Consider the following 21,285-nt stretch of genomic DNA (forward strand, 5'->3'; position numbering starts at 1 on the left):
CCGGATACGATGAAAACTTGTGTGCAGAACACGCCTTGTGACACAATTGTCTCGAGTAGTCCGATAAATCTGACGTTATGTTGCATTTTTATTTATTTTATTCCTACTGTCGTCAATGTAGCACCAGTAGAAAATAATGAAAAAAAGAGAATAATAAATAAAAGCTACAGCATGTCAGATTTATTGGCCGAGTCGGACAGACGACGGATTTATCGGCCGAGTGGGACAGACGACGGATTTATCGGACCAGTCTAGACTTGTGTTTCTCAACCGGGGTTCCCCGGAACCCTAGGATTCCGCAAGAGGTCGCTAAGGGTTCCGCGAGAAACAGTAATAAATAGGCTAATGTATTTTTGAGTTGCTTTTGTTTGATTTAATATTCGTAATTTTACTATACACGTACGGCATATTGTTGGAAACTCCTTGTTATTATAATAGAGGCTTCAACCTCTTATATTATTTACAATTATAACAACCATAGGGAATGTATTTAATGATGTCTATATGGCACCAGTGTGAAACCGCCCTCACTGGTTAGTGGACGTCCTGTACGCGGCGGATTCGTGTATCATTGAGTGACTGACTCAAGTACGGGACGCATGCACGGTGTCCATCTATCTTCTCTGTGCTTCCTAGCGCTCTGTCTCTGTCTGTCTCTGTCTCTGTCTCTGTCTCTGTCTCTGTCTCTGTGTTAGTTCTTATGTTTACCTTTATTGCTTCAGCTTTATTTGTTTAAGTTTTGTTTATCAAGTTACATGAGGTGTGTTTTTTTTTATTTATTTAAAAGTTTTTTTTTATTTAAAAGTTTTTTTTTTGTGAATTAAAACCTCGGTGTGAGGTCTCATAAACGAGCAGTATGTTTTTTTTCATTGCCAATAAATTTGACAAAAAGGGGGTCATTTTTTCCTTAAACCAGGTATCCGAAAAAAATATTATATTTACCACGTGAACTACGATAAAAATATAAAAGAGCTAGATATTAATAATGGTATATAATAAAAATTTTTTGCAGGGGTTCCCTGAGACATGAAAACTATTTCAAGGATTCCACAAGGGTAAAAAGGTTGAGAAACGCTGGTCTAGACTCTAGAGATCTCGAGTCAATCCACTTTGTGCGAGTTTCTTTCTGTATCTGACGTCAACGCTGCGATTTGCTGGTCAACTTTTTTAGGGGCAGGGCATAGCAAGTTGTGAAAAGCACAATAAATGATCGAAATATTGCTCTCATTATCCCATTTTTGATTAAAAAAAAAACATTGGTGATTTCTTCACGAGGAAGGTCAAGTTAATATATAAATAAATAAGCATAAAGTTTTGCATGTCAGGGGACCTTTAAGGTTGGGCCAAATTTGAGTGAAATTAATTGAAATTATCTCGGGGTGGTGAAAGTGCACTTATCTTTGAGCTGTCTAGCCTGGCACCAAAAACTCCATCCGAAGGACGGTACACTTTGCAATGCATTATTTTTACCCTTGCCGAAGGAGAGGGGAATGCATTTGCATCCGTCTGTCTGACTGACCGACGAACTGTCTGACTGTCTTGTCTGTCCGTGAACAACTTTTGTGTTTTTCTCCGCAACTGCTTGTCGGATTGAGACGAAATTTTCACCATTGGTGCGACTACTCATGTAGAATATTATAATGATAATTATGCCATCACAGGTCACATGGTGTGGCAGCCATGTTGGAAAAGCGGGAAAAACTTTGGACCTAGTTTTGTCATAACTCGTGCATAACTTTTTGAGATATTGTGATACATATCGTTTTTGGCCCCATCTCTCAATGGTGAAGAATCACTTAAAGAAATAAAAAAAAATTCTTGTATATGGATCCAGATCTTCACCAAAATCTAATCAATTCATCATTGTCACCCAACCTGTCCACCCACATTGTCACCCAACATGTCCACCAAATTTCGTCCGAATCCTTCCATAACTTTTTGAGATATCCTGCTCACGGAGAAATCCAGACAGGCAGACAGACAAACGTGAAAACAACCTCCATACACCTTCGGTGGCAGAGGTAACAAGGCACAACCAGTGAACAGAATCCAGAGGACAATGTGCGACTTGCTAAATGCAGGCTCTGCCATGCAACAACTTCAAATGTGGCAAGCTAGTTGGCAAATGAAGGTCTTCTTAAAATTCGCATAAAACAGGAATTTGTATTGTAGTTAACAAAATGCCTTCAATGAGTAATAGACATGAGACAGTATTTTTGGAGTGCACTGTTCTTTGTGGAGGACATCAACACAGCTGTCAAATCTACATTCTCTTGTCAATTAAATGTCCCACATCTTTTGAAAAATAAACCATGTACAAGGCTATGCAAGGACTTAAAGAAACTCAAAAGGCTATTTGGGCCAATCGTGCCCGTGTCGTATGACACCCAATTAAATTACCATACTCCTCTCAATGTACTTATTTTCGATGTACTGTACCAAACTTTATTCTTACTTTTTAACATGATCAAATTAAATATCTACTGCACATTGCTTTAACAATGATGGCACGAGTACGAAAATGATGACCTCCTCCAGAATACCATGGGAAGCAAATCTTAAATGTTAATCTAAATGCAGGAAGCACCCCCGATTTCAATACGGCATGCAAGGGTCCCCTGCAAGCACAGCATCAGAATGGCAGCCCCTCTTTTTTTCATTTTGTTGATTCTGTCAGGGGTTAAACTCAGATAAGACAGCTCAATGGAAATTACGTTATCATCAGAGCTACCCTGAACTTGCTTGTATTTTACTAAATTTTCCTGAAAGGGTTTATATTGTACATAACACTGATGAACCAAGAAATGTGCTTAATTCATCAACCACAGCCATATTAAAAGAGTGAATTACAATAGGGTAACCAATCAGTGAGAAACATTTCATTGCTACATGCTCGGTACATACTCGCATATGGGAGTCGTTATGGAAGATGTAGATGATGGAAGTGTGGCACTTCCTTTTTAAAGCACATGATCTAAAAACATCAGACAATAAAAACAAAAAGAGCCACAGCTCGAAATGCAGCTCGATTCACACACAAATTGGCATAGTGGTACCAAATCGGGCTGCCATATGGGAAAACACAGGCCGAAATGGTGGGCGTAGAGGGGCCAGCAGAAGAAATTAACTTGAGGAAAGGTTGATGTTTGTCATAAGTAATCAAAAGGTAAATGTGCCATCAACACTTTTCAACATGTTTTGTGGTAAGTATAGGCCAATATCTTTTCCATCATGGACTCTGTCATGCAGTGAGGCCAACAGAACCTGTTGCCGGAGGCCAAAAGACAAAACATTTCTCACATTTGCACAAGTGTGCAATTTGCTAAAAAGGAACATGAAAAGAAATTAAAACAGGGTTTAATTCATGGAATAAAAATATCCCTAGCGGCCCTCACAGCAAGGAATGTTGGCCACGGCAGGTGGTGTGATCGCATGGAAACATTTGTCAGTTGACGACAGAAACCAATCCCAATTTAATGAGCCTGTGGCAGATTTCTTCTGGCACAAAGATCACGATTAATCCTTCACATCTCACATAAACCTACCTACCCTGCAGCTGCAACATCCCATTTTATGGACCACCAACCATCAATGTAAGTGGAAGAGTAGTCAGAGACTTGTAATTTCAGGGAAGTGTGCACATTTTGGAGAAAAGACATCACAAAAAAAAACATAATTTTTTTGTAAGAATTGCAACATTTGGATTAAGAAATACTTTTCAGAGAATCGATGAAAAGGACGATGATATGGAGATAAAGCGAGAGTTGGTGACGACTGCCGTATGCTGAGAGCAAAAGAAGCCCAGTATCAAAATAATATTGCAGCAAGTACATTTTTCAGGAAAAAAATGTGCAATACACGGATAAAATGGGACCTTTGAATAACTTGTCACGAATATACAACCTAAATTTGTTAAAATAAAAACAATGGGCATGGACAATCTGCTGAGTCGATACCACAAGGTACTAAAATATTATGTATTCAAAGAAACACCATCAAGATTCACGAGACAACACCTGAAGATGAAACTGGAGTCCTGTCACAACGACCTTGTACAAATCCATTATGTGGGATACAACAAAGCATATTTAGTGCTATCTGCTTCCGCATCTCCAGGATGTTAAAAAACACAACGCAGTCATGAAATATATTCTGGCAGCTAAACAAGCAATCGTAAACGTTAGAGTGAAATGTAATGACAACTCGACATCTCCACGAGTTATTTTTTCATGCAACTCTGCTGTATTCATCCATCAGGTCATGTGAAGGAATTGAGTGCCAACCCAGGCAGATATCTCAGACAAAAATGTAGAAAAACTCCTCCACAATGACATGTACAACTTTGTGCTCTGAACCTGGCCACCAATCCAGCAGAAGCAATAGAATCTACACATTAAAAAAAGAAAAGAAAAAAAAAAAGAGAAACCCAATATGAATATATCTTCTCACTTGGTCAGCACTTCCTCCACATATCATCCAAAGACTGCTGCAGAACAGCTAAATATATTGGATAAGGTTAAAGTCAAGATCAGATAAAGTTAGATGTGGTCAAACTTGTTGATAATGAAGGTCACTGCATTAGCTGTGATTAAGTTTGCAGAATTGCCACACTTGGTCAAAGAACAAAACACCAATTAATTTGTGCTTATTACTGAGGCCACTGGAAAAGTAACCCATGCAGCTGGAGAATTAGAACAGAGCCACTAACTGCAGGATGCTCATCAGGATGTTGAAAACAAACATCGCTCTTTACAAGGCAGCTACTCGAGATAACAAAATCATACAATGGTTTGGTGAATTCCACAACGTTCAGACCAGAAGTGGTCTTCAAGACAGTGATGGGCACAGAACCATTTCAGTGTCCAAACACAAAGGGGGAAACAACCATATCCACAACATCTGTTGAATGCAAAGATCGAGTGGTTTCTACACTGTTCAGAGCATGAGAAAATGAAGGCACTGGACGAACAGTGAACACCCAGACATGACTTAAGATTTGAAAGATCTTTGCAACAGTGCATTTCAGGTATAGATAAATAGGCAGGCTGTCACTGGTGTTAAATGCACTGTGGAAAGAAGCAAGGTACCACCAGATACTGATTGCATTGTTACAAATTGTTTGCCAAGACAAAAAAAAAATTGTATACACCGTCGACGCTCGTAGGAGTGCTAACGCACAGAACGTACAAGGGGAGCAGGAGACGAGGGGTGGGAGAGGAAAGGAAAAAAACAGGGGAGAACACAGACATGAAGAGATCTGTGGAAGGGAGAGGGATGGGGCTTGGTACATAGGGAAAACAAGATGGACACTACCTGGACTTTCAGGTCCTTACATTTCAGGGACTTTCACGAAAGAAAGCAAGGAATTTGAAGGAGGTGGGTATGGGGTGGATTAACGGGGGTAGAAAAAAAAATTGAGGCTTTGAATGAGGGAAGATAAGAGGTGGTGGTGAACGGCTGTTTTGAAGGCCTGGAGGGAAGAGTGGGATTGAAAAGTGTGTGGGAGTTTGTTCCAAAGGCAGGAAAAAAGAGGAATGAAAGAGTGAGGGTGAGCAGTTATTCTTGATTTTGGTAGTTTTCCAGAAGGGGGTTGCTGGTGGACTTTGAGTGCCCTGTGGAAAAATGTAGGGGACAGATCACAGAGAGAGCAGGGGGGGAGCGAGGACAGAGAGGAGATGGTGGAAGACAGAAAGACCACTGACCTGCCTGCGGTGAGAGTGAGAGACCCAAAGACAGCCTCATCGCGGGAGATACCAATGATCCTAAATGCCTTGGTTTCCACAGCATGAAGCCGAGAAAGGTGAGAGGCGGGAGCACCAGCCCAGAGAGGAGAGCAGTACAAAACACATGAGAAACTGTCACGAGATGGATTCTTTAAGGCAGCACCTGTAGCATGAAAATGATCAGTCATGTGTGTACACTACTGCAACAGTTTCAGATCACTCCCCCTCTCCACGAGCAATGCATGACCGATACATAATGTATCGGTCCTGAGTGGGAGTCGTTAACCTGGGGAGTTCACTTCTTTGCATATCACTCGTTGATTCAGTGGCTTGATAATGTCTGAGGTACACAAGTTGCTCTTCATGTTAAAGAGCCTTGCAACATGGCTAATGGAAGACTGCTTGAAGTTTTCTCATCATTTGATTCATCCTATTTTATGACAGATGTGACATTACAATGGATTGGTAAATATTGTAATCAGTGTGATTTTTGAATGACCCACAGACTAGTATCACGGACTTTAAAATTTGCTCAGGGAGACCGTTGCTTTTTTAATAGCAGAGAGTGTATGTACTGCATACATATATATTTTCCCGTCATTGGAGACGGGTTCTGAAAGAAGCTCAGTGGGCTGTTGCCGTGTAAGCCATGAGGTTCTTTGGTTTGAGTCCCGGGCTGAGAAGAATTATGTATACATTTATATACCTTGGAGTTCCATTTTTTTTTCCACGACGTATAAAGGCCGGGGACAAAAAAAATGGGAACACCTAAGTAAATGAAAGATAAGTAGATTGAAAGCAATGACTTCCACACAGGTGCAGCCCATGTGTGAATGAAGCAAACAACATCCCAGCATGCTTAAGGTAATGTATAAAATGATGCACAGGTCTGGTTGCATATAATTATGGCCACCATGGCTGCAAGAGGTTTGAAAGAGGGGCGATTGTTGGGGCGTGTTTGGCAGGAGCTTCAGTGACAGTCAGCTCAACTTTCTGATGTTTTACGAGTAACGGCATCTTAGGTAATGTCAGCATGGAACTCCAAAGGAATGACATCATCAGCAAAGGACACCAGTGGGTGGAAGCGCATACTCCAGGATCGTGATATCCCTACATTAATTTGAAGTGCAAGGCAAAGCAGTATATCATGTAATCTTTGTCTTTGACAAAGTCGCTGGGCTGAGGCCTCCGGATTGGAGATGACGCTTTGGTGCAGGACATTATTTATGCCCATTGAAGATCGAGGGAGTGCTCATCACATCCACCACATAGTTCAATTTACCCACCGATCGCACCACGTGCCTTCTGGTTCCGGTCAGGTCAGGTCAGGTCAGGTCAGGTATGGGAGCATGTGCCGGAGCAGCACGTCGCTGCGTCCACTTTCCACCGGTACTCCAGGGGCCTCCATCTGGCCATCCCCATCTCTTTGAGATGCTGATCAATCTGCTGCAACCAGGAGGCACGGGGTCAGCCCATTGGCCTCCTCCACTCACGAGGCTCCCTCGCTGAGAGAATCTGGTGAGCAGGATCAGCGCCAGGAAAACGAGCCACGTGTCCATAGAACCGCAGCTGACACTCATAGACTATGCAGGTAACAAATCTCATTTGAGTCTCTCTCAGCAAAATCTCGTTGGACAGAAAGTCCAACCAGAAAGAGCCAAGGATTCTCCAAAGAGACCTGGTACCAAAGGAATTAAGTCTCTGTCTCAGATTCCTGGTCAGAGTCCAAGTCTCACAACCACAGAGCAAGACTGGAAGCACCAAGGACCTGACGACTCGGACTTTCGTCCTCCCGCACAGGTAGCGCAAGCGCCACACCCCATGATCCAATGAATCCATGACTCCCCAGGCCCGACACAGAGGTCTGTTGACCTCTGGCTCACAGTCAGCAGAGACATAAATATCACTGCCAAGGTAAGTGAATCTCTCCGTAACCTCAACATCCTTGCCACAAGCAGGTACAGACAGGATAGCAGCATCCCAGATGTCATTGAAAGCCTGGATCTTAGTTTTGATGCAGGAAACTCGTAATCCCAGCAGCTCTGACTCCTCATTCAGAACCCCGAGGGCCCCCAAAAGGATATCTAGAGTCTCCGCAAAGATGATCATCATCTGGAAATCAAGGTCAGAGATCTTGACATTCTCAAATTATGCATCGTAGCTTGACCTCTCCGATATTCTCCCCAAAATCCAGTCCATACAAGTGTTGAAAAGTGTGGGGGCCAGTGCACACAACTGACAAACTCCAGCAACACCTGGAAATAAGTCAGAGATGGTATGACAACATCTCACACCACTCTCAGTACCAGAGTAGAGTTCAGACATCAGATCGATCAGTTTTGGTAGCACCCCACGAAGAGCAAGAATCCTCCAGAGGACTCCCAATTCACTGAATCAAACGGTTCACAGAGATCAACAAAGACGGCAAGCAGCCCCTACGAAAAACTCGTCTGCATTCGGTGAGGACCCGAAGAGCAAGGATATGGTCAATCGTTGAGCTCTTTCGTGTAAAGCCTGACTGCTCTGGACGCTGGTGCTCAAGCAGATTGTGGCAAACGCTGTCAAGAATTCTCCGAGCAAAGACCTTGCCCGGTACTGAGAGCAGCATCTCCCCTCGGTTGTTGTTGCAGTCTTGGCGATCACCGTTCCCTTTTCAGAGAGGAACAACAAGGCCCTGCTTCCAGTCAGTTGTGATGATGCCTGTGTTCCAGGCAAAGCACAGAACTGCATGTAACGTCACGAGTACAGCATTTCCACCATCCTTTAGAAGTTCAGCATGGACACCACAGATCCCAGGAGCTTTACCCCATTTCAACCGGTTCACCGCAGCCTGTGTTTCCACAAACGAAGGTGGACCACAGTTGATTGGAGGTTCAGCAATAGGGATTGTAACACCCCCGACATCCAACTCAACAGCTGGTGGATCAGCCTGGTATAGCCGCTCAAAATAACTGGCCCAGCAGACCTTCCCTTCGGACTCCTCTGTCAAGAGCCCACCACCCTCTGCTCTAACTGCAGTACACCGAGGGATGGGCTTGGAGGAGCGCAATGCGCGAATTCTCCTGTAAGCAGGACGAGAATCACTTGACCACAGGTGATGCTCTACCCTTCCCCCCCCCCCCCCCCACAAATACCTCACACATAGGCCTCCTTGCCACCCTCAGTGCACGTACAGTTTTATGCCCTGAACAGCTCAGCTCTGCCATTTAGCATGGCCCTGCGACTGGTCAATGGTATCCAGTGTCCCTTGCGAGACAAAATTCTTCTTCACCCGACAGCGAGCTCTCAGACTTCCACCGGCAACATCAAGGACGGTGATCTTGAAGGCACTCCACAACTCTTCAGGATCCCCCAAAAGCACCCAGACCCCCAAATATCCACTCAGCCTTTTCGCAAACTCCTCAGCTGCCTTCTCTTCCTTGAGCTTGCCAACGTCTAGTCTAGGCTGGGATGGTACCATTCCCCTGGATTTAATCTGCAACTTCAGACTTGCGACAACAAGCTTGTGGTCAGGATTGAGGAACTGTGCACTCCGGTCAACCCTGCAGTTATGGATCATCCTCCAGCGATCATCAACAAGCACATAACATGGTCAATCTCCTTTGCCACACCACCAGCGTTGGAATATCAAGTCCAGCAATGAGCCTGTGGGTGCGAAAACCATGAACCAGCCCCCCTAAGTCCATGACTTCTTGGAAAGTCATGGAACTTAGTGCTATTCTGCTTCACAGTTCCAGACCCATGGGGACCAACACATATCTCATAACCATCCCTATCAGTTCCAGTCGATGCATTAAAATCCCCCAAGACAAGAAGAGTATTTCGCCTCAGGCACTGATCAAGCACAGACTCGAGCATGGCATAGAATGTGCCCTTCATGGTGAGATCACTCGCCTCAGTCGGAGCATATCCAGAGACCAGGAAAATGACACCCAAGGAGTGACAAATCCTGAGTCTCATAATGCGCGTGTTGACCAGTGTTACCTCAATTATTATTGGAGTCAGCTTATTGGACACAGCTACAGCAACTCCTTGGGCATGGTAACCACCAGAGTGACCAGACCAATAGTAGGTGTAACCACCCTCCATGATCTCACCGTAACCCGGTCTCCGAAACTCAGAGAGTGTTGCAATACCGATGCCCAAACGCTTGAGCTCAGATGATAACAGAGACAGGAAATCATCCTCTCTTTGGGGTAGGACATTCCAGGCACCCACTAAAAGGGACCACCTCAGGTTAACCCAAGGAGACCGCTGTCTGGTGGACGACACCTCAGCACCACCCCGACACATACTACCACAGTCTGACCCAGGAAGGTAACCCCGTGGTTTCCCTCCTATCATCAAAGATTGGTGGTCCCGAAGGCTTTGCTCCAATCCCATCATCTGGTGAGCTGCCCTGTGAAGGGCAGCAGCACCGGAGGTACTCCCACGTTGTGGTTTTTCAGATTTTTTTTGTGCTTTTCATATGTTTCGGGGTATGAAGGGTTTTACGGGGGCCGGAGTGCAAATCCTGCCACCAACCTCCTAATATAAAGTAACCCAACTGCAGGAGGATGACCGCAGACACAGTTGGGCACTAGATATGGATGGCCATTGGCTCACAAGGAGCTCCTCCACCCTTTGATAGGTTTTGTTTTTAATCCTGCTGGGTGTCCATATCACACACCCTCCTCACCATGAAACTTGGTGGGGAAGACGGTTTATTCACCAAAAACCTGACAATGAAGCAGGCTAGTCCAGGTTTACATGGTACCTGTAGCAACTTGCACATCCAATCTGACCTGACCTGACAAAAACTCCATTAATGTTCATTTATTTATGAGAAAGATATAATCCATTACCCCTTTTAGTTCATTTTACACCAGCTTGTGTGACCGAAGAAAGCACATCTCCAACTCACAATCTCACTTTATCAGTGAGGCTTTCAAGTTTTTCATCAAAATCTACAATTACACCACATCCATTAATTTGTTTCTCCAACTCTTTTTGAGCCTGCATTTGAGCCTTTCTTTCGTTGGCAGTTTTCACCGCTGCTGAAATACTTGCCGTCAATGCTCCAGCCGCACTTATACCAGCAAATAAAAGAATTATAAATGGTGAATACAATGCACTGTGACATTTGTAATCATGATTATAAGTTAAAAAAAACACCTTCAAACTAACAAACACATTCAATCTTTTCAGACAAATATCTCCATTTGAACGAAAAACAAAACAGTGATGTCTGCTCTAAGGATGTCTTAAAGGAGTTTTAAAAAACACATTCAATCATAAAAACACGTAAACACCATTGAGAGAAACTTGAAGAGAAACACGAAGAAAATTGGATTAGAGAGAGATGTCACAAACAAAACCATTTGAAACAACTCTTCAAAGATGTTTTAAAGATCGGATAGAGGTAAAACTTATAAGATTGAATATTAGTAAAAGATTTATTTGGAAAGAGATTCATATCTCAAAGGATTCAATTATCAAGGTTGTTAGTAGAATGTTGAAATATACCATCAGAGATGGGGAATCCCCTGCCATTGAAATCAAATAAGCGGTTTTCCATTTATTACAAAAAACATTTTTTTCAAGATGGTTGGCCATCTTGGATCTGGCCACACCCAAAATCAATAGGGTTCTTCCTTTTCAGGTGGTACACGTGTGACCCAAATTTCAAAACGATATGGCGAAAAAATATTTTTCAAGATGGCCGCCCCAGTCGGCCATCTTGGATCCCACCACACCCAAAATCAATAGGGTTCTTACTTTTCAGGTGGTACATGTGTGACCCAAATTTCAAATCGATTTGGCGAACAGTTTATGAGTTATCACACAGCTATAAATGTTGACGCCCAGCCAGCCAGCCGGACGACCGCCCCAGTCGGCTATCTTGGATCCAGCCACGCCCAAAATCAATAGGGTTCTTCCTTTTCAGGTGGTACATGTGTGACCCAAATTTCAAATCGATATGGCGAACAGTTTATGAGTTATCGCACTCACAGCTATAAATGTTGACGCCCCGCCAGCCAGCAGGACGACCGCCCCAGTCGGCTATCTTGGATCCAGCCACGCCCAAAATCAATAGGGTTCTTCCTTTTCAGGTGGTACATGTGTGACCCAAATTTCAAATCGATATGGCGAACAGTTTATGAGTTATCGCACTCACAGCTATAAATGTTGACGCCCAGCCATCCGGATGGACGGACGGACAGCCGAATAGCTGGACGGACGACCCGGGTGATAACAATATCCCCCTTCCGCCACACGGCGGGGGATAAAAAGCATAAATCATTCAAAATATATCTTGGAGCCTCCTTTACCTTCTCAAGAGAAGATAATGTTATTGAAGAAAAATATGAGAACAAATCCACCACACCTTATTACATCAATTGATGGCTTCCTTAAATCTCCGATCTTTGAAGAGCTGATTCGATTTGAATTTGAAGAACAACAAGGTTGTGGGTTCAACATTGGGAATGTTTCATATATCGATCTTAATATTCTAAAATCCACTCTGCTGAAAGGCTTCTTCTTATATTGATATCTAAGGATATAAAGAATAAAAGGGCAATCATTAATATTAAAAATACTGAAAATAAATGCTTTCTCTGGAGTATCTTAACGCATCTTTATCCACAGGAAAGGGACTGTGAAAGAGTTTCAAAGTATAACAAAATATGAGAATAATGTAGAAAGTGGGGATCTTGGCATTTCAAAAGAACCCATGAGCTTAAAAGATATAACAAAGGTTGAGAATATGAATAAAACCGATCAATAAATGTGTATGGTTTCACTGATAAAAACAAAGTCCAAATTCTGAGGGTTAGTAATACCATTAGTCCGGGAGCCAACCGATCAAAATTAAAAAAAAAATTGCCCGGTCTGCTATAAAATTTTTGTGTTGATTTTCATAAAGAGACACCCTTTGAGTATATGAAAACCAATGTTGGCAATGGTGAAACTCTTGCGCAACAACACAGTCAACACTTATGCGAGCCCCCTCTGATAACAAAATGTTGGCAAAAGCGAAGATGTAGGATGGGGGTATGGGTAATTCATATTGTCCTAAAATCATAACCACTAAACCTATATACACAAATGACCCCTCCTATTAAAGAGGAGTTCATTTCCTATATCACAATTGGTGATTTAACCTACCTACAATTGACAAGGTTATATGTCAAACAACAAAAGATTTATGCAACTCAGAAATGCTTGACTATCAATGGGGTCAGGAACAAGAACATACTTTTACATGCCATGGTTTTAAGGAAGATAAAATTAGAAATGGATTAACACAATATTGTGACATGAAACATCCTCTTCAGAGGAAGAGTCACTCTCTGAAACAACTCCACCACATGAACCTCTCTGACGAAGGCATATGCATGTCACTCAGCAAGGCACAGCAGCCTTTTTGCATGAACATCGTTTCAGACATTTGGATAATTTGCACATGCAAGACACCGTTTTGTCTATGTTTGGCTTGGCTGGCTTAGACATGAGAATTGGGACCAGTTTTCCATTGATAAGGGTTCTGCCAAATGTTGTGGCTGGGGGAAGTGCTCGGTCACTGAGATGTGCACGTCTATACAGAAGCAATTGATACAATGCTCTTAAAACAAGGAAGTAAAACGCATCTTCTGTTGCTGGCAGTGACCTAAGGTCTAATTTTGAAGAGACAAACATATGCTGCCTGAGGGTATCCAAACAGCTGAACCCTTTTTGGCCATACAGAGCAGTCCAGTATACTCTGGCCTCATCAATGACACATTCTGTTGCTGCCATTTCACTATCTCTTCCAAAATCAACAAGGTGGGGAAGGTTTCCTATCAGTCCCAGAGAAACCTGTGCCGCTCTTCTTTTCACAGGAACACAGGCATCATCCCAACTGACTGGAAGAGGGGCCTTGTTGTCCCTCTCTGGAAAGGGAAGGGTGATCGCCAAGACTGCAACAACTACCGAGGGGTGACGCTGCTCTCAGTGCCGGGCAAGGTCTTTGCTCGGATAATTCTTGATAGGGTTCGCCACCATCTGCTTGAGCACCAGCGTCCAGAGCAGTCAGGCTTTACACCAAAGAGGTCAACGATTGACCGTATCCTTGCCCTTCGTGTCCTCACCGAACGCAGACGAGAGTTTCGGCAGGGGCTGCTTGCAGCCTATGTTGATCTCTGTAAAGCGTCTCGATTCAGTGAATCGGGATGTCCTCTGGAGGATTCTTGGTCTTCGTGGGGTGCCACCAAAACTGATCGATCTGATGTCTGAACTCTACTCTGGTACTGAGAGTGCTGTGAAGTGTGGTGGTACCATCTCTGACTTATTTCCAGTTGTTACTGGAGTTCGTCAGGGATGTGTACTTGCCCCCCACACTTTTCAGCACTTGTATGGACTGGATTTTAGGGAGGATGTCGGAGAGATCAAGTTGCGGTGCATCGTTTGGCAATGTCAAGATCTCGGACCTTGATTTTGCAGATGATGCAGTCATCTTTGCGGAGACTTTAGACATCCTCTTGGGGGCCCTCGAGGTGCTGAATGAGGAGTCGGAGCCGTTGGGATTACGGATTTCTTGGGTCAAAACTAAGATCCAGGCTTTCGGTGACATCTTGGATGCTGCTGTCCTGTCTGTGTCCGTTTGTGGTGAGGATGTTGAGGTCGTGGATAGATTCACTTACCTTGGCAGTGATATTCATGTCTCCGCAGGTTGTGAGCCGGAGGTCAATAGACGTCTGGGTCGGGCCTGGGGAGTCATGGATTCACTGGATCATGGGGTGTGGCGCTGCCGGTACCTGTGCGGGAGGACGAAAGTCCGAGTCTTCAGGTCCTTGGTACTTCCAGTCTTGCTCTATGGGTGCGAGACTTGGACTTTGACCAAGGATCTGAGACAGAGACTTAATTCCTTTGGTACCAGGTCTCTTCGAAGAATCCTTGGCTATCGCTGGTCGGATTTTGTGTCCAACGAGCGGTTGCTGAGAGAGACTCGGATGAGATTTGTTACCTGCATAGTCCGTGAGCGTCAGCTGCGGCTGTATGGACATGTGGCTCGTTTTCCTGACGCTGATCCTGCTCACCAGATTCTCTCAGCGAGGAGTCTCATGAGTGGAGGAGGCCAGTGGGCCGACCACGTGCCTCATGGTTGCAGCAGGTTGACCATCATCTCAAGGAGATGGGGGATGGGCCTGGCATCTGCCTGGGGGATGGCCAGATGGAGGCCCCTGGAGTACCGGCGAGTGGACGCAGCGACGCGCTGTTCTGGCACATGCTCCCATACCTGACCTGACCTCTTCTTTTCCCCTTCTGAATGGGTAGCTCACTGTGTCACATCCATACAACACATATGTGCACAGAAGTGTAGTGCGACATCAAGAGGATTTTCTGGTACTTCTTGCTCAACACTTCTACCAGCTCATGAATAGGTAGGTATTGATTCTGCCGTTGTATCCAGAGTTCTTGCAATGTGTTCAAGCAGCAGAAGTGATATATACACAGCATAATTATGTCTGTATCTGTTGCATGCACAACAGCTCGATGGTGATCAAGATATTCCACACAATATGCAAGATGAGCAATAATCCTTGTGTCTGCCTCTTCATGTTCTTCACAAGGTAAGTCCAGAACTGAACTTGATGCTGATGTGATGGAAAGAGTGTGACCTTTGTTTTCCATCATACCACCAAGAATGATGGTCACTCCATCCGGAATAGCTTCAGGACTCTCACAAAGGGAAGTGCCAATGAAGTTCTGAAGATTTCCTTTATTTCTTGGATTCTTCATGAGTAAATTCCAGTCCGGAATTTCTAGACTCTTGGATGGTGAGAATTGTCTTGCCTGGTCTGTCTGGTTTCTCCTCTGCTGCTCATCACCCTTCAAAGTATGGGTATCATCAAAATCATACTGATCACCAATGATGTTGACACAGTTGCACATTTCAGGTTTCAACTGCAGGAGCTTGCGAAGATACAGCTGGGGAAGTTCACCAAATGTTTTCACACCCATTTTTTGGTATTTATTTACAAATGCCATTGTGTCTACCAGATAAACTGTGTATAGGTCACTCTGTGGTAATGATGGCAGCTGTAAAACAACATCCTGCTCAGCTTCAGCAATTAGCACTGCCACGAAATCAGACTTGTTGCCTTTGCGCACATTACAACCCCCTGTGCTAAGCGTGGATCAACCTCAAACAGGGATGATGGGTAGTCTGTCCACTCATGGGAAAATGCAATCTGTCTTGTGACTGGGTCGGCATCTCGATAGAAACACAGCACACGTGTAGCTGCAGTCTCATCTTGATAGATCCTGATTAAACTCTGTTTCCTTGATGGGTTTGATTTCTTCTGTGAGGAGAAAGTTACCAGCTTCAGTGGTTCAATCTTAATAGAGACCACCTCTTCTGCTTTCATAATGGCTTCCATGCCCTTAGCTTGAGCATGGACCAAGTCTTTTGAAGCATCCTTCTCACCAGTTGCTCTATTGAGCAGATCCACTTGGTTGTTACACTGGAATGGGTTTATCATCTGCTGGCATATCACTTTCTTGATCTCCTCAACATGCATATGTTCTTCTGTTGCCTGCTTATGTGTTTCTCCATGATGAGTAGATTCCTGTTGGCCTAGATTAGCCATAGACTTTATGTTCTCTGATACAGCTGTGAGAAATGGTGCTGTCTTCACATATTTATCTCGAGCAGCTGGTGCCTGAGATATGCCTTTGAACAGAGATGTCTTCCCTTCATTGTTGTATGTCTGCTCCAGGGCCATGTCACTCCAAACACCATTGAATTTTCCTTTGGAAGAGTGAACTGTGAAGTACCCAACCTGGATCCAGCAAACCTTAACCGAACTGTGTTCAATAGAGTAAGAGGATTTTGGGGGTAGGGGTAACTTTGGTTGACAAAAATGTTAATTTTCTCTTTAAAAATTGATAGAACTCACTCAAATTTGCTGTTTTAATTAGCCATGGATACCATGTTCATATCACATTAAGAGAAATTAGTATTCTAATGCAGCATCTGCCTATGATAAGAAAAGTTCTAAAGGCCATCTTCAAAAACGTTATTTTTAAGGCATTTTTCACAAAATTATGTACTTTCTACGAGGTTTACTTCCACAAAGGCAATTTTTTTTTGTCATTTTACAATGCACTGATTGAATTCTTACATTTAGTTCACATTTATTTTTCATGAATGTGATTTTTTAATTTTTTTAGAAATTATATTGACAATTGCTGTTTTATCAAATTTTTCAAATCTTCCTCAAACAAAAACGTCCGCCAAAATTTTTCGCAAGAGCTTATGAATTGCCAACATTGGTTTTCATGAACTGCAAACATATATCTAAACATCCTGGGGGTGTAAAATTTTATAGCAGAGGCTGTAAGGTCCAACCCTAAAACAGCCTCGTACACAGGTTGGCTCCCGGACTACATGTACAATGTATAATTGGTCAAATGACTGGCACGTAGATCTCGTTTATTTCACGAATAAAGAAACCGCTCATTTTGCATATTTTTGTGGTGCCGGGTTCGTTGGCGAGGAATGACCGCGAGATGGAGCAATAGGGCCGTCTCCCACCGAACACCCGGAATTATAAGGTCGTCACCCCGGATAACTCCTGAGTCAAAGGGTCACTTAAAGGATCGTGGTCGCCAATATTTTGACGGCGTGAGGTGGGGTCCACTTGTCCATTCCAATTTACCTAAGTACTCACGCCGTCTAGCTACCGGGGAAGCAACACCCTCGGCCGACTGTCCAAACCGAGTCGCATGCACCGACTTGGGTCCGGCGTAACCGAGCGGAAGTTACCAGAGCCACGCCGGTCCAAATGAACACTTACGGCACAAACGGCCTTACTCCTTCTGAAGCCCGCACTGTGATGGGTCAATGGTAGAAAGCACAGACAACGAGCTGGTACATTTAACAATTGGGGTTTCTTTTTAATGGGGAAGGGGGGGTGACAAAGAGCAGAGTTATCCGAATAAAAGAAATGCAATTTACAATGAACACAGGCACTTAAGTCTCTACTTACAGGATGGGTGCCACAGACACACACACACACACACACACACACACACACACACACACACACACACACACACACACACACACACACACACACCCTGAAGAAATGGGGCTGGTTGGCCTTTATTTGACCGTTCAGCTCAGGAGGGAAGGCGAGCTGAGGGTAAGAGTTCGGTCGGGCACCTTTCCGCCTCGTGTGGTCTGGTAGAGACGAGCTGGTTCTGGGGGGGGGGGGGACTCAAAACTTTCTTCGTTGCCGCACCAAGCACCAGGGACCGGGAATGACGCAATGGACGCCAGCCAGCACGAGAACGGACCAGACGAGAAGAGCACTTGCGGGCAAGACGAGAACGCCGGCAGGCAAGACGAAAACACCAGCAGGCAAGACGAAAACGCCAGCAGGTAAGGCGAGAATGCCAGCAGGCAAGACGAGAACGCCAGCAGGCAAAGCTAGACGATCCCAGCAGACAAAACGAGGGCAAACAAGGCGACGAGGCTTCTTCCTTCTTTTGTCAGCCGGATCACCCCCACTATTATTCATTCCGCACATAAGGTGGGAGGGGTCCGTCCTGAGGTAACTCGCCTCATTGGACGGGGGCGTGTCGGGGGGTGTGTCAGGGCGTCTCGGTGCCCCCCCCCCCACCAAAGAGGCTCTGTAGTAGTTTCTGGGATTCTGGCTTCCCATTGGCTGAAGGAAACGTTCCATGCCCTTCTTCGGAGCGGAGCCTTGATCTGAGGCGATGAAAGCTCAGCCCACGCCTTCAGCCAAAAACACGTGGGCAATGGAGTCGATGGTGCGGAGAGGTGGAGGATTGATTGGTTTGGGAGAAAGATTCAAAGATGTAAAAAAAACCTGGCTATAAAAGAAACCCGCAGCGCACACATGAAATTCCCATGAGACATAAGGGATGGGACCCTAACTATAAACACATACTTATCGAGATAACTGAGCTACGGGGACCGCTGACTGTCTGTGTGCAAAAAGCTTCCAGATTTGTAACAATATATCAAAAACTTGTCCAGATTGGAAAGTAGTCAAGTATATAAATCAAAGCATAAATCATATCCTTGAAAAAGATGTCTAAATATCTTTAGATCTCAACAAAGACATTCGATACCCACCTTTTTCCATCAGATGCCGTATTTTCTCCTCGAACCAACCTATTAACAACTCGATCTTTTCGCACAATGTCATAACCTTTCTCTGCTTTTTGGCACAATTTTGTCCATCGCTTCACATTTGGGCTCATTAAAAATGGTACGCGAGAAACGCCACACGGCTCATACTGGGAGATAATCGTTCACGCACTGGAAGAGGTAAATTTTCCCTGCTTGGAGAGCAAGATATGAGATGACCATCTTCCAGAATAATCTGTCTCGGCAGTGTTAAAAACCTGTTCTATAACGAATCCCTTCGCCTTAATTTGTTTCATGAGCTACGCCTGAGAATATGTTCGAGAACGGGGGTTCGAATACGGGTGTCGGAAATTAAGTGTTTTGGCAATAAGGTTTGAATACGGAGTCGGAAAATGAACGTTTGGGAATTACGTTTCAAGGATAATGAAGGTTTGAAGGATAATGAAGGTTTACGAATGAAGAAGAGTACAATGGGGAAGATTCAACTGACAATCATTGACCCCGTAATGGTGGCCCGTAGAGATGCCACATTTTCTCCTCAAGCCAAACGATGGAACAACTCGATATTTTCGCCCAACATCACAACATTTCTCTTCCTTTTGGTACAAATAACTTTGTCCATTGCTTTACATTTGGGCTCAGTAAAAACATTTGGGCTCAGTAAAAAAAAAACGAGAAACACCACAAGACTCGCAATGGGAAGTCATCATTCATGCTCATCTCAAACGATGACTCATCTCAGCTAAAAACAGCGATTGGTCGAAACGAAATCCTGCGATAACGGAATCAGAACACAATTTGTTGCACGCGATTGGTTGAAACCCGTGATATTCGAGGATTTCCTGTAATACATTTAATCCAGAACTGGAAACAACATAACCCAAAGCTAATATTGTAGAAAACAAACTAAATAATGTAATGCGTGTTAATCAGAAATGAATACAATATGGCATTCACCTCAGGCCATAAAATTCCAACAGTTTAAGTGATCTCTAAATATTTTCCGATTCAATAAAAATTTGGCACAATTGTTTCTTGTGTCTAATGGAATAAGGGCAGTCATGTGGAACATCAATTCAGTAACTTTAAATTTTTTTTACCATATAGACATGGACCACCCTAATGTGCATGCATATGTATGTGCAATAACCAAACATCAAGTGGGATCCTTCCTTCATTGAAGTGTTGCAACATACTTGTGCGCATCCACTGGTGTCGTTGCACGCCTTGGCCGTGAAAGCTCGTCATCTAAAAAAAAAAATCAATCAATGCAAACAGTTAGATCTGTAAATAGATGCTGGGAAGTAGCCATTAATGATCTTGAAGTTGGTATGCATTATCAAACATGATTAGGCATGAACTCCATCAAAAAAGTGCCGTAATATCAGGAACGAGTTGGCAAGAAGAGAAAGAAAATAAAGGAATAGTTGCAAAAATTTCGAAGTGGTACAAGTTTTGAACATCATTTGGTTGATATACAATTTTCGGCAAGCCAATTTCAGAATGACTTGGTTGGCTTATGCCTTGACTTCGCGATAGCACGTCATCTCAATATGCAGGCACTCCTTGCTTTTCACACTCCTGGTTAATGCATTTTCCCTGAAACGCAATGAATAAAGTAACGAACACTTTTCATTATATGCCACGTATTTTTGCTGATATGCATTTCTTTCTGCTGCTGCATCGAAAGGGGTAGTGTGTGTGTTGCGATAGTGAGAACAGAATGTGATTATTCCATTGTAAAGCGTAGGGTATGAATATAATACAGGACTATATATTGTATTTCCAATCGACATCCGAGTGCCAGTAAACTTTTTATTTATTTATTTTATCTGCACGTTGTCGCTTCTGCTTTGCTTTTAATCTGCACCTCATATTGTACGTCAGGTGTCATAATCGAGTAGTATCATGAAACTTTCTTGTGAGTAATTTACATAAAATTTTCCCCAAACCCTACTATTTGAGTAGAAAACGACCTGCATCTACTCCATCAAGCACTCGGGGTAAGTGGTCTCAATTCTCACAAACTGACTCTGTCTCACTTGCTGACTCTGTCTGTCTGTCTGTCTGTCTCACTCTCCCTGTGTCTCTGACTCTCTCCCTCTCTCTGAGACTCTCTCCGACTCGCTTTCTCTCTCTGATGCTCTGACTATCTTTCTCTGACGCTCTGACTATCTCTCTTTCTCTGACTCTCTGTCTCTGTCTCTGACTCTCTGTCTCTGTCTCTGTCTCTGACTCTCTGTCTCTGTCTGTGACTCTCTGTCTCTGTCTCTGTCTCTGACTCTCTGTCTCTGTCTCTGACTCTCCGTCAGAGAGAGAGAGAGTCAGAGACAGAGACTCTGTCTCTGACTCTCCGTCAGAGAGAGAGAGAGTCAGAGACAGAGACTCTGTCTCTGTCTCTGTCTCTCTGACTCTCTG

At 43.9% G+C, this 21,285-nt stretch overlaps 1 protein-coding gene across 14 annotated transcripts in view; it reads right to left on the minus strand.

Moving 5' to 3' along the window:
• LOC147024483 (F-BAR domain only protein 2-like) overlaps positions 1–21,285 on the minus strand; it is a 180,012-nt gene that overhangs the window by 43,970 nt on the left and 114,757 nt on the right. For all 14 annotated transcript variants that reach the window (XR_015059056.1, XM_085884447.1, XM_085884450.1 and 11 more), the window contains one exon: positions 20,064–20,115. Coding sequence is in view for 13 of the 14 variants with exons in the window: in XM_085884447.1 (XP_085740573.1) it covers positions 20,064–20,115 (52 nt within the window). In the remaining variant the exon portion in view is untranslated. The remainder of the gene's footprint in view (positions 1–20,063; positions 20,116–21,285) is intronic.

This window comes from Eptatretus burgeri, chromosome 6 (genome assembly GCF_056783735.1).
Source record: "Eptatretus burgeri isolate ZD-2024b chromosome 6, Ebu_testis_v1, whole genome shotgun sequence".
Classification (NCBI taxonomy): domain Eukaryota; kingdom Metazoa; phylum Chordata; class Myxini; order Myxiniformes; family Myxinidae; genus Eptatretus; species Eptatretus burgeri.